General features: G+C 39.8%; 1 protein-coding gene across 1 annotated transcript; it reads right to left on the bottom strand.

Annotated features, from left to right (window-relative positions):
* Positions 1 to 7,526: 7,526 nt before the first annotated feature.
* On the bottom strand, positions 7,527 to 12,438 carry c13h7orf26 (chromosome 13 C7orf26 homolog). The gene is made up of 8 exons (XM_041803724.1): positions 12,348 to 12,438; positions 11,573 to 11,772; positions 11,264 to 11,485; positions 10,098 to 10,263; positions 9,693 to 9,970; positions 9,356 to 9,593; positions 9,114 to 9,153; positions 7,527 to 7,946 (listed from the first exon to the last, which is right to left on the bottom strand). Exons 2-8 carry the CDS (start codon positions 11,765 to 11,767, stop codon positions 7,703 to 7,705), a joined length of 1,383 nt encoding a protein of 460 aa, XP_041659658.1. The 5' UTR covers positions 11,768 to 11,772; positions 12,348 to 12,438; the 3' UTR covers positions 7,527 to 7,702.
* Between the last annotated feature and the right edge of the window lie 301 nt (positions 12,439 to 12,739).

Raw genomic sequence — 12,739 nt, 5'->3', positions numbered from 1 at the left:
CCCCAAACACCTGCAACGTAAGAATGCAGATTCCCAATGAGTGGAGGCAGAAGCTTATGAAGATCACTTCTCTTTGTTATTTCTGCTCTCAAGCTTGAAACATTCTTGTGATAAAACTCAAAGCAGAGTTGATATTTTCCAAGCTAACAGCAAATTCATTTAATACTTTGCAGACATTCATGTTCATTTTTCTGGTTTGTGGTTAGCTTGAAAGGGAAACTTTTTTGTGACCCAAATATGATTCTTGGTTGTGGTTGTTCCCTTCATGAAAAATATGATTTTGCAGCTGCAAACATAGACAGTCCCACACAACCACAGAGCACACCTGCAAGGGTAGAGAGGAACCAGACCACACAGAGGTTCTTTTAGACACCAATAAAAAAGGGCAGCAAAATTTCCACAACTCTGCACCAGCAATGCCAAACACTTTTAGGGCCTTAATCTGTGTATTACTATTCAGACACCCTCAGTTCAAATGCATAGCTAGGGATGCCACATAAAGAGAAACACAAGGAAAAGGTGTACAATAATGATCAATTCTGGGTCCTATCTTATTTATTTTTAAATTGAAGATGTGTTTTTTAATGTACGATCTACCCTTATGCAGATGATGTACTATAATATGTCCGTTTGCCAACTCTTAACAGCCTACAAGCCCGGCGCGCTGGTAGTCGAGCGGTTGAGGTGCATGCCATGTACACAGGCAACCCAGGTTCAAATCCAGCCCATGGCTCTATTTCCTGCATGTCTCTCCCCGCTCTCTTCCCTGTTACCGACTCTATCTTCTGTCCTATCTAATAAAGGCAAAAGGGCCAAAAATAAATCTTTAAAAAAACCTACAAGCCCTTTTGTGCTCTTAAAACATTTGAAACATTTATATCCACTGCAACCTCTGTAAAAGTTCAATCATTTATACTCATTTCTTGAATTCAATTGTATTTAGGCTATTTAACCTTCCGAGTGACCACTGATTTAACGTATTCAATTTATTTTGGAATTTAGTTTGCCATTTTTTTAAACCTATTTACTTACAGGACTCATCATTCAGCCTGATGCCCCATTACCTGGGGCTGGCGAGGGGCAACCAGAGTCAAGCTCAGCACTTGTGCTGACTTTTTCACTCCTGGTAGTACATCCAGAGATCGCTGGTGGTTTTCTTGCACTTATTGGGTCATCCACAGCATGACCAGGCTCTCGTGGCTCCCTAAATAAATGCTCAAATGATACCCATGTCCAGTGGTTCCCAGCCTGGGAGTCGGGACCCCCTTGGAGGTCACGAGACAATGAGAGATGGTCTCCAGATGCCTTCCAAAAAATAAAGTTATAAATGAAGCTATATTTTACCCATTTCTATAAATAAATGTGCTTAAAATAAGATAAGTGTAAAATGAAATCTTGTTCATTTTGTGAGATTTGTGCTCTAATCAAAGTAATGTTTAAAAAATCCTTAAAATTAAGTCTGCAAATGGTTTTCTTTAATGTGCATGACTGTGTTCAACTATGAGGTGAGGTTTGAGGGTGTATCCAATGGCTGCTGCCACAGTAACTGTTAGCTCGGACGTAGCAGTAGGAAAGTGGCAGTTTAATCGGAACAGGACCACATTTCTTTAAAAAACAAGGGCATAGAGTCACACTAAAAAAGCTTGTCTTGGCAGAGAAGATGGTTTTGCATGTCCACTGACCGGCTTTGGCATCAATTTTATTCACAGAGAAGCTCTGCCATCAACAATCTACAGCAGCGCTAGCCTGTCAGCTCAAGAGAACTGAGCGTACGACATAATTTTGTCTTGTCGCTCTGATTGGCCCATCATGAAAGTGACATACAGACCGTTCCACCAATTACCTACAGAGGATGTTTTGAATATTAATATTTAACACCAGCAGATCTACATTAAAGCCTGACATTGTTGCAAATGAGGGAAAGCTCATTTATGACAACAGGGCATAAAAATGCTTGAATGAATGAGTTAAGGCTAATTATTAAACTACTTGTCAATGGTGACTCAACTATACAGAGCCTGGATGTCATGTCAAGCCAACAAACTAGACTCTGCCTGGCTTACAGCAGCACACACTTTTAAATATACGTACTATCTGCAATCCCGCCTCTTTTGCTCGAATATTATCTGCCGCCACCTTTGACTAGACTAACAGCTCTGAATCATTTCCCTAGAAACAATATCCTTATCACTGCCTCACCCTTTAACTCTGTAGAAGGGAAACCAGTGACAACCTTCAGTATGTAAGCACATTATTATCAAGTTGCAACAGTCCCTCCTTTAATCCCACCTTTAATCACAATCAACTTCAGTATTGTGAGAGACAGTCTGACATTTCTGTGGGATTTCACAAGGCTGCAGGATAAACAGCAGAAGTTCTGGTTAAAATTCCAGCTGCATGCCTGTGAAAAATTCATTGTAAAAACAAAAACAAACCAGGAACTCAGAAGCAACTGCTAATTATAGTGACTACTCAGTAGTACACACAGGAATTTCAGTGTTTATTTCCTTCTCGGCAGGTAAGAGAGAATTCTGCATAACAGGATAAGGAAGTCAGGTAAGTAGGAATATAAACATAATAAAAGTAAAGTAAGACTGCTTTAAATATTAATAGGTTTCTGTTTTAAATATCTAAATGCTGAATTTTACATGTGCAGATGCAACAATGGCTGATGCAACTCTCATCCAGGATGAGGCCAGCAGGGGTCCTAGGGAGGGTCATTTTGCTGTGCTGCAGCTAAGTGATATGATATCTGACGGGCAGCAGGGACAAGCGTGTACGCTCAGGGTTTGGCTCTAAAAGACTCTGACATTTTTGGTTATGTAACAACCCCTGATGGTTTTACACAGAGGTGGACTGTGTACCTTTAGGTAATAGATCTCAGGGAGCCTCTGGCAGTTCATATATCTACGCAATCATTGGTTAAGTTTTCCTGTATCCTCCCCATTTTTATTCAGATATTTTTCCAATTCAAATGTATAGGACAAGTTTTCTTATACTAGTAAAACAGAGCCTATAAAAAGTATTCAGTCCCTGGGATGTTTACCCTTTTACTGATATTGTAAATCAAACATGGTCAAAATAATTAGGCTTTTATGATTAAAAAATAAAAACCTCTAAAATGTCAATGAAAACAGGCTTGGGTCTGAAAGGTAACACAGGCAGACTGGTATCGTTGGTTTGTTCTCATTTCAAGGTGAGCAGCAGCAGGATGTTGCCAATTTGTCCGTGGCACTGGGGTTATTGAAGGTCAACCGGAACCATGTGGTTCTCAAAACTATAATCACACAATTCTTGTTTGTACTTTCTAATCTGTCCTGCAAAATATGTAGTCCATAAAAAAACAACTCTAGCCATATCAGTATTGGTCAGTTGTTGCCGTTGTTGACAGTTGAAACTGGAGGTTTACATACACTGTATAAACCCTTTTTTTTCTCAATGTCTGTCATTAAATCAGACTAAACTTTTCTTGTTTTAAGTCATTTAGGATTACCAAGATTATTTCTATATGCTAAATGCCAGAATATTGAGAGAAAGTGTTTTAAGTACTTTTCTCAAAGTCAGAAGTTTTCATATACTAAGATTACTATGCCTTAAAACAATTTGGGAAAGCCCAAATGATGACAGCATGGAAGCTTCTGAGAGGTTCATTGACAACATCTGAGTTAACTGGAGGCACACTTGTGGATGTATTTTAAGGTACACCTCAAACACACTGCTTCCTTGTGTTCCATCATGGGGAAATCTAAAGAAATCAGCCAAGATATCAGTAAGAGAATTCTGGACCTCCACTAGTCTGGTTCATCTTTGGTACAATTTCCAGATGTCTGAAGGTGCCACGTTCATCTCTTTAAACCATTATACGCATGTATAAACACCATAGGAGTGTCCAGCCATCATACCACTCATTTCAGAAATTGAAACCCATATATTATAGACTCATTACACATAAAGTGAAATATTTCAAGCCTTTATTTCTTGAAATGTTGATGATTATGGCCTACAGATAATGAAAACCCAAAATTCAGTGTCTCAGAAAATTAGAATATTGTGAAGAAGTTCATTATTGGAAAGTCATGGTGTCACACCCTAATCAGCTAATCAACTCCAAACACCAGCAAAGGTTTCCAGAGCCTTTAAATGGTCTCTCAGTCTGGGTTAGTAGGCTACACAATCATGGGGAAGACTGCAGACTTGACAGATGTCCAGAAGATAGTCGTTGACACCCTCCACAAGGAGGGTAAGCCACAAAAGGTCATTGCATCCAAGCATATTCATAGAAAGTTGAGTGGAAGGAAAAAGTGTGGTAGGAAAAAGTGCATCAGCATAAGGGATAACCGCAGCTGTGGAGGAAAAAACTGGACTGTTGCTCAGTGGTCCAAAGTCCTCTTCTCAGATGAAAGTATATTTTGCATGTCATTTGGAAGTCAAGGTCTGAGAGTCTGAAGGAAGAGTGGAGAGGTACAGAATCCATGCTGCTTGAAGTCCAGTGTGAAGTTTCCACAGTCAGTGATGATTTGGGTCGCCATAGCATCAGCTGGTGTTGGTCCACTGTGTTTTCTGAAGTCCACAGTCAACACAGCCATCTACCAGGACATTTTAGAGCACTTCATGCTTCCTTCTGCTGACAAGCTTCATGGAGATGCTGATTTCATTTTCCAGCAGGACTTGGCACCTGCCTACACTGCCAAAGGTACCAAAAGCTGGTTCAATGACCATGGTGTTACTGTGCTTGATTGGCCAGAAAACTGGCCAGACCTGAAGGCCGCTATCACAGCAACCTGGGCTTCCATTACACCCGAGCAGTGCCACAAGCTGATCGCCTCCATGCCACGCTGCACTGATGCAGTAATTCATGCAAAAGGAGGCCCAACTGAGAATTGATTGCATAGAAATGAACATACTTTTCGGAAGCCTGACATTTCTTTTTAAGATATCCTTTTTTTATTGATCTTATGTAATATTCTAATTTTTTTGAGACACTGAATTTTGGGTTTTCTTGTCTATTAGCCATAATCATCAACATTTCAAGAAATAAAGGCTTGAAATATTTCACTCTATGTGTAACAAGTCTATTTAATATATGATTTTCACTTTCAGAAAAGAGTGACAAAAAATATTGAATTTTTCATGATATTCTACTCTTTTTTTTTTAGATGTACCTGTAGATCATTTTTACAAATTGTTCAGCCCTAGTCTGAATTGTTGACAGAGTAAGAAAAATGGATTGAAAGGAAATAAAAGTGCTTTGTTCGTTATGTTTTCACAGAAGAAGAGATTTCATGTTCTTGTTGCATAAATGGAAAACTTTTAAGTAAGAAATCTTTACATATGTCATTTTGTACCTATTTTTCTTCATTTTTAAAGATATTATAACATATTTTATAGCTATTATAAGATGTTTCTTTGCACCACATGAGGTTTAAATGTGCAAGCATGTCTTACACAGCTTTGACAACTGGATTTATCATCTCCGTGAGTATCTATTATTCTCCTAACTGTTGTAACTTCAGATCCCTGCTAATGCCAGTCTTTATTCTGCTTTCTCTTTTAGCCAAACATCACTGTTTGTTGTTTCCTTTACCCATCTTTGTCTCTTCAGCTGGCTCCTGTGTGATCTTTTGCACCAGTGGTATCTTCCTGTCCTTTGCCAACATCGAGTTAGCCATCATTGCTTTCCACAGCCTGTTAAAGGGAACCCACATCTCTGACTGGATCACCCTGTATGTGCTGACAGTGAAGCTCTACCCCTCTGACAAGAAGCAGGAAATATAGTCAGGCCCTGAAAGGTGGAGGTGAATGAGGTTTTAAACGTCGTAGAGCAGGTGTTTTTCAAAGTGTGGAAAGTGAGCCTCCCCCAAGAGAAAATAATTTATTCCATGGACCCCCACACAGAAAAAAAATCATTTTGACAATATTTTCAAACATATATGTTTCGTTTTTAAGCATTTTTATTTTAATATCTTTGTATTTTTGATATTTTGGTCTGCCAAGCATTCAAACATCGGTCTTTCCCAGAAACCTGACTCAGTTACACCAGTTCTGTCAGGAGGAATGGGACACAATTCCAGCAAACTCTTGTGAGAAGTTTGAGGGAGGATACCCAAAACATTTGACCGAAGTCATACAGTTTAAAGGCAATGCTACCAAATAGTAAGGAAGTGTATGCAAACTGAATCTGAAGAAAGTAATAAAAGCACCATTTTGGTCTCATCAGACCAAAGAACTCTCTCCAACTTGACCATGGAGTCTCCGACATGCCTTTGACTGGTGAAGAACCTGAGCAGCAGTTGTTGTATGCAGAGTCTCTCCCATCTCAGCTGCTGAAGCTTGTAGCTCCTTCAGAGTCATAGGTTGGTGGCCTCTCTCACCGGTCTCCTTCTTGCACAGTCACTCAGTTTGTGAGGACAGCCTGATCAAGGCAGATTTACATATGTGCCATATTCCTTTCATTTCTTGATGATGGATTAAGCTGACCTCAGGGTCTCTTGGAATTTTTTTTTGTATCCATCCCCTGACTTAAACTTTTCAATAACATTTTCTCTGAGTTTCTTGAGGTGTTCTTTTGTCTTCATGCTGTAATGGTAGCCAAGAATACTAATAAATTAGTGACTGGACCTTCCAGACACAAGTGTCTTTATATTACAATCACTTAAGAGACATTCATTGCACTCAGGTGATCCCAGTTTCACTAACTGTGAGACTACTAGCATCGATTGGCTGGACCTCTATTGAATTACGTCAGTCACTTCAATGATTATGCAATCACTTATTTAACCTAGTATTTTTTTAATATAATTGAAATGATTTTGTAGGAATCAGTTTTCACTTTGACATTAAAGAGGTTTTCATGAATTTTTGGGTTCAAAAAAGCCAAATTACATTGATCATGGCTGAATTATAAAATCAATTACAAGGATGAACGTCCAAGGGGATTAATACTTTTTTATAGGCACTGTAAGTTTGTTATATTCCACAACGTATTTTTCTGTTTCAACCCATCCAGACTTTTACTGTGAAAAGGCTCTTGTTCTTACATTTGACAGAGAGTTCCATGTGAAACAGTTGCTGCAGCTCAAAAGAAAGGGCTACAGTTTCAGAGGTCTGATTCAGACAGAGGTTTTTTGGAGGTATGGGTTTGTTCCTTGGACTATTTGGGAAAAAAAAACACCTGTTGTGAGCATACGGCATAACTTTTGATGCTTGGCAGATGTTTCTTTTCAATTTTCATACTCTGTCTTTTAGCTTGGATCCTTTGCTTTCTTGTGGTTGTAATGTTTTGTCAACTTGGATCAGAAAAATCTAAAATAAACTACATTTAAATCATACATCTGCACTCTTTTAGTCTTCATGAGGTATAATAAAGCCTCTGGCAGGCTTTTGTACATTCTGGACTAAAAGAAGGAAAAAGAAGCCCTAAAATGAATGTCTGTTTGGTCATTTGAGAGCTGATCTAACTGGATATCTGCAGCTGTGAGTAGATCAACAGTGACCACAAGTGGTGAAATCAGGAACAACACCAAGAATGAGGTAAAAAAATATTTATTGGACAATACGTCAGCCACACAGACTATTATAGCTACAGAAAATGTGCTCATTAACAACACTCATCAACCATTTATTCAAACATACAAACTGACAACAACATTCACACACTTACATTAACAGACAGCTTCACATCTGCAGACATGTTGGGTCACTTTTAGTGGCTGGGTCTGTAGGGGAACGGCATCCCCGTCATGAACGGCTGACCAGGATACTGAGCATGAGAAGAGGGGTGGGGGGCCAGTGGTGTGTGCGTGGGGTGAGTGGGGTGTGCAGGGTGAGGAGAGTGAGTGGGATGTGAGGCGATGGGGGAGTGAGCAGCGTGTGGGCTGAAGGCCAGAGGAGGAGTGTGGATGTTATTGTAGTACATCACCGGGCCTGACAGCACCAGCTGAAGCAAACTGGAGAGAGGAAAACGAAAAAATGACAAAGAGGAGAGAAGAGAAATGTTAGAGTGAAGCAAAAAATGAATCTGATTTTCATATCTTGTATATTAAAAGACAAAGCTGGGAGCTGAGGCACAGCTACCACACAATCAGCAGATATTAACACTGCACGCCTCTTTCTCATCTAAAAATATATATCTTTTTCTAATTCAAAACTGGGTTACACTTGTACCGCCTGCTGCAGCGGCTGAGTGAAATCTGTCTTAAGATATGGCATAGAATCCACACTAAACACTACGACAGCAATAGTGAAGTTGTAAGTTGTGTCATTGTTAGTTTGCACCACAGAGACGCAAGGTTCATCTTACCTAGGAGAGATTTACGTCCAAACTAACTGAAATATTGTCACGGATAGGACGTTTTGATTTTATTTAACCAATCAGGGAAAAGCATCTTTAACCCAGTGTTTTTTACAGCGCTGCCCTTCATACCCAACTGTATCCTAACATGCAAACTGGTGGTAATAACTTAAGCTAACAGCCTTTAATCCTCAAACAGCGCCAAAAGTGTATGAACAATATGACAAAGCATTTTGCATAGGTGATTACCAAAGCCTACAGCATAAACCTAGAGCCATTTAAAAAAAAACAACCATAACATTATGTATGGAAAATGTAAATAATGGTGGAGGCCAAAATTAACTCCGCTCATGGAAGACAAAAGTGTAATTGCTCACTGCCGACACCAAATTGCCTGGTGCAATTAGCTCCTCATCATCTTCAGAGCTATCCAACCTCTCAAAACTATCAGCATGACAATCTTATTTTACCAAGGACTTTACACCTAGTCAGTGTTTATTCTGTAGACTAAAATTATGACTAAAAATTTTCACATGAATAAAAAGTGCTGGAAGTTAGTCTTTGCTCTGTGACTCAGTAACAAGACTTATTTTTGCTCTCTGTTCCCAAAGTCTGTCTTGAAATGGGTACTTTGGGATTGCGCCACATAACACAATACTCCCCATCCAAAACATTATGGCCCCACTAGATGTTTATAAGTTGTTACAAGAGTATAAAGAGCATATTGAAGCTGTACTCTATAAGTTGTAGTCATAGTTTTCCAGCTGTAATTAAGTTAAAGGGGGAATAGTGACCATGTTAGTGTATAGTAAACAGTTCTTACTTGTTGTGTGGGAGGCGGGAACAGATGGCTCGCAGGTCCTCTGTAAGGAAGCATGAGAAAAGACCTCAAATACTGTTGTAGCATCAGCAGATAAACCATATGACAAGTGATTAGAGTCAAAATCCCAGACTCAATAACACAGCTAAGGTTTTCCTAAATAGAAATGTTTCTCTCCTCTTCTATCCATTTTTCTTACCTCTGCACTGAAATACTGTTAGTTGTTCTTTTTTTAACAATCTTACCTCTCGAGCAGAGCAAAGCTCCATTTGCCATTGCCACCTGCAGGGCCTGTGCTAGCCGGTCCAGGGTCAGCTGGGACAGCGAGTGTGCATCTGCAGATGATGTATGAGTATGTTTGTCAGCCTGGTCCAACAACCTGGAGAGGTCTGAAGTCAGAGCAGCCAGGGACTCAACCTGGAGCAGTGCCAGACGACCAAACAGCCCCTTCTCATTTAGTATACTAGGCAAGAGCATGAAGACCTGAATGTGGGAGACAATGTTAAATAGGTAGATTATCTTTGCTGTTAAAACTGGATTTATTAGGTATTCTTCGTTGTATATAAGTACGTAAATGCTCACCTGAAGGACACTCAGATGGAGGCCTGAGAAAAGTGGCCCAACTTCTGTCTCACTCTCAGCGGTGCCATTGGTTAAGGCCTGCTTTTTTTCCTTTCTGTAGGCCAGCGGTGCTTTGACGCACCAGCGCACTAACCCGCCTAATGGTGTGACATCCAGTGAGCTGATTGGCTGGCTGCCAGAGAGGGGTGAGTTCAGGAAGGTGATGAGGACCAGACGAGGGTCGTCCTGGATCCATGACACAATCATCTGGAGAAGTTCTAGAGGAGGAGTGAGCTCCTCTAAACACATAAAATAATGTTTAAAATGACACCAAACATCTCAAGTTAACATAATGACATAATATTTACCTTGTTCTCAAATTTAACTTTTTAATACAACTTTACTTTTTTTGTTTTCCCCAAGTACCTGAGGTGAGGTCATAGAGGGTGGTGACTGCAGTGATGAACTGGCAGCAGAAGCGTGGGCTGGCACTGTGGATGTTTTGAAGTGTGGACACAGAGCCTGGCACTAAACTACAGTAGTCGTCTACAAGCACCTGTGCCAGACGTACGCAGTACACTCTGTGGGTTCTCTGCAGAAAAACATAACCAATTTACATCTCAAAGTAAACTGTTACAGAAGCCTCATATAACGTTCTTTGCTGTAGCCAGTGATTAAAACACATTTGTTCCAAAATTCAAGTTATATGCTTGTAGTATCTTTTTCTTTAAAGTTATCTACCATCAAGGGAAAATGCTGCATCCCCTTTTGCCACAAAAAGGAAATCCCTGAGGCATCTGCATGTTTTGTTTTTCTGCTTCCTCTGTGCAGGTAGCTACACTATGAACCACCGAAAGGCAAATCTAAAGTTTAAGGGGTTTCCCTCACTCTTCAGTCCACTCACTTTTACAAACATTGCTGATGCACTGAGGATATTCAGTCAATGTGCAGGAGTTCTTAATCAATTTTTGATGATTAAAATTCCTAAATTATAAAAAAAAAGTATGAGTGCATAGGACTTCTATTTTTGTCTATTTCCTATTTGTTGCTGTGTTATCAAACAAGTATCTGTATTATTTTTTTTCAGTCATTATATACGGTAAATGTTCTTAAGGTAAATTAACAAATATGGTTAGTTGTTCTTACTTTAAACTATATTTTCAATGAGAATTAAGCCTGGCATCTTGTTTTCAATGCCTCAACATCAACTATATAAATGATATTATCTTACCCTGTATCTTGTTTGAAAATACATAGATATACCTAAGGACTTGGATTTTTGCCAAGATCTTATTTTAAAGGCATTTTGCCTATAATGGAGGAAGACAGACACCAAACATGTGCCAATCAATCCCAGTGCATAGAGGACTTTAGTGTATGCTTATGGGCGCCTGCTCAACCCACTGAGCTACACCAGCACCCTACTCAGAGGTACATTTAAAAAAAATACTAAAACCTGTTTCCACAAATTAAATAAAGCTAATACATTTTACACAAAAAATATGCAGATTTGGTCTAGGATCTGAATTGTACAGAGCAGAATAAAACTCAAGTTTGAACGCTATTTGAGTTGTATGTGTAAAAACCCTCACCTGTAACCAGGTAGCAGCACACTCCAAGATAGGCACCCTGCCCACAGCAACCGCCATGGAGACCAGCTTCCCTAACAGTGCCATCCGACTTTCATCTGCCTGGTTTCCTTGGAGACTGAACAGGGCTGAGAACATGAGCTGCCGCACGGTGTCCCGGCTCTGTTCCTGGAAACAGCTGCACATGATCTCCAACAGCTGGAGCTCCTGCAGAGCACTCATCCTCTGAAAGAAAAACACAATGTATTAGCTGTACACATTTGTGCATGTATCAAGGTATTAGTGGTAAAGCACGTCAAGGTCATGTCTTACCCTGGCTGGGGTGTTTCTGTCTTTCGGGGCATGTAGGATAAACTCCTCCACCAGCTCTAGGGTTTTTGAGTCGACCTGAGGAGGCTGCCTCCCTGACTGCACCAGGTTACAGATGTAGATGTCCAGGTGATACAGCAGCTCCTTGGCTGCACTCAGGACATCACGAGGCAGCAACGACTGACGGATGTCACCCATCACCACTTAAGAGAAACACAAACAAAACAGCTAACCTCAAAAACGGATGTTTTGTGTTTATGGTTCAAGAGTGTTAAAATTGATTCAGAAAGGTGATATTCTATGCGTCTATTTTATTCACAACACGTGAAAAGGATGTATTAGACTTGGCTATAGAAGTGGTAAATTATTGAAATGAAAAAAATGTTCAATGAATGAAAAAAACTGTTCATGTATTCACAGAAGAGAACACCTAGTAGAACAAATAAAAAACGTTAAGCTACAACAAAACAATGTACCTGTCCTCCATTCGTACATGTTTAAGTACGAACGGAGAAAACAACTGACAGAAAGCTGACACAAGGAACAACGTAAGTCTATATTTAGTGCTGTATTTTTACAGGCAGTCTTGTATGTCTTGGGCTCAACGCTTAACACTTCTCTAGTGAACCAGCTTCAGTGAGTCGGTCTCCTCCATCCTGCTACAGTTAGCATTAGCAACATTAGCTTAGTGGACTTTTTCTATTTTGCTAGGCATCTTATGAGCGCGTGCTGTCATTGTGGACATTCAAACGAAATAAACGTTTAAACAAACTCTTACCCCTGGAGAAAGCTTCCGATTCTTTAGAAACTAATCGAGTATCAGTCAAGTGAACAGCCTCAATGCGAAGATAAGCCACTTCCGGATACTATGGTAGCCTGTGATGGACAAACATCTGTCATTGACTTTTCTAGCGGAATCAGTGCATGTGCTGTTAGGTTATGTCAACAATAGACCGTGCTCTTTGTAAACTGTTCACCATGGCCTACAGTACTGCGAATCACTACACACAATGTTTTGTTTTTTAAAAAGTTACAAAATTAAAGTGTGTTATCTTGAGCAGAGGCACTTTAAAGAAGACATCTGTGTTTCTGATTTCATTTATCGGTTGAAATAGATAGATCAGCCTATGTTTGTATTATAGATGTGGCAAGATAATAATTTAATAATCT

The sequence above is a fragment of the Cheilinus undulatus genome, linkage group 13 (genome assembly GCF_018320785.1).
Source record: "Cheilinus undulatus linkage group 13, ASM1832078v1, whole genome shotgun sequence".
Classification (NCBI taxonomy): Eukaryota; Metazoa; Chordata; class Actinopteri; order Labriformes; family Labridae; genus Cheilinus; species Cheilinus undulatus.
This window is presented reverse-complemented; position numbering and strand designations above follow the sequence as displayed.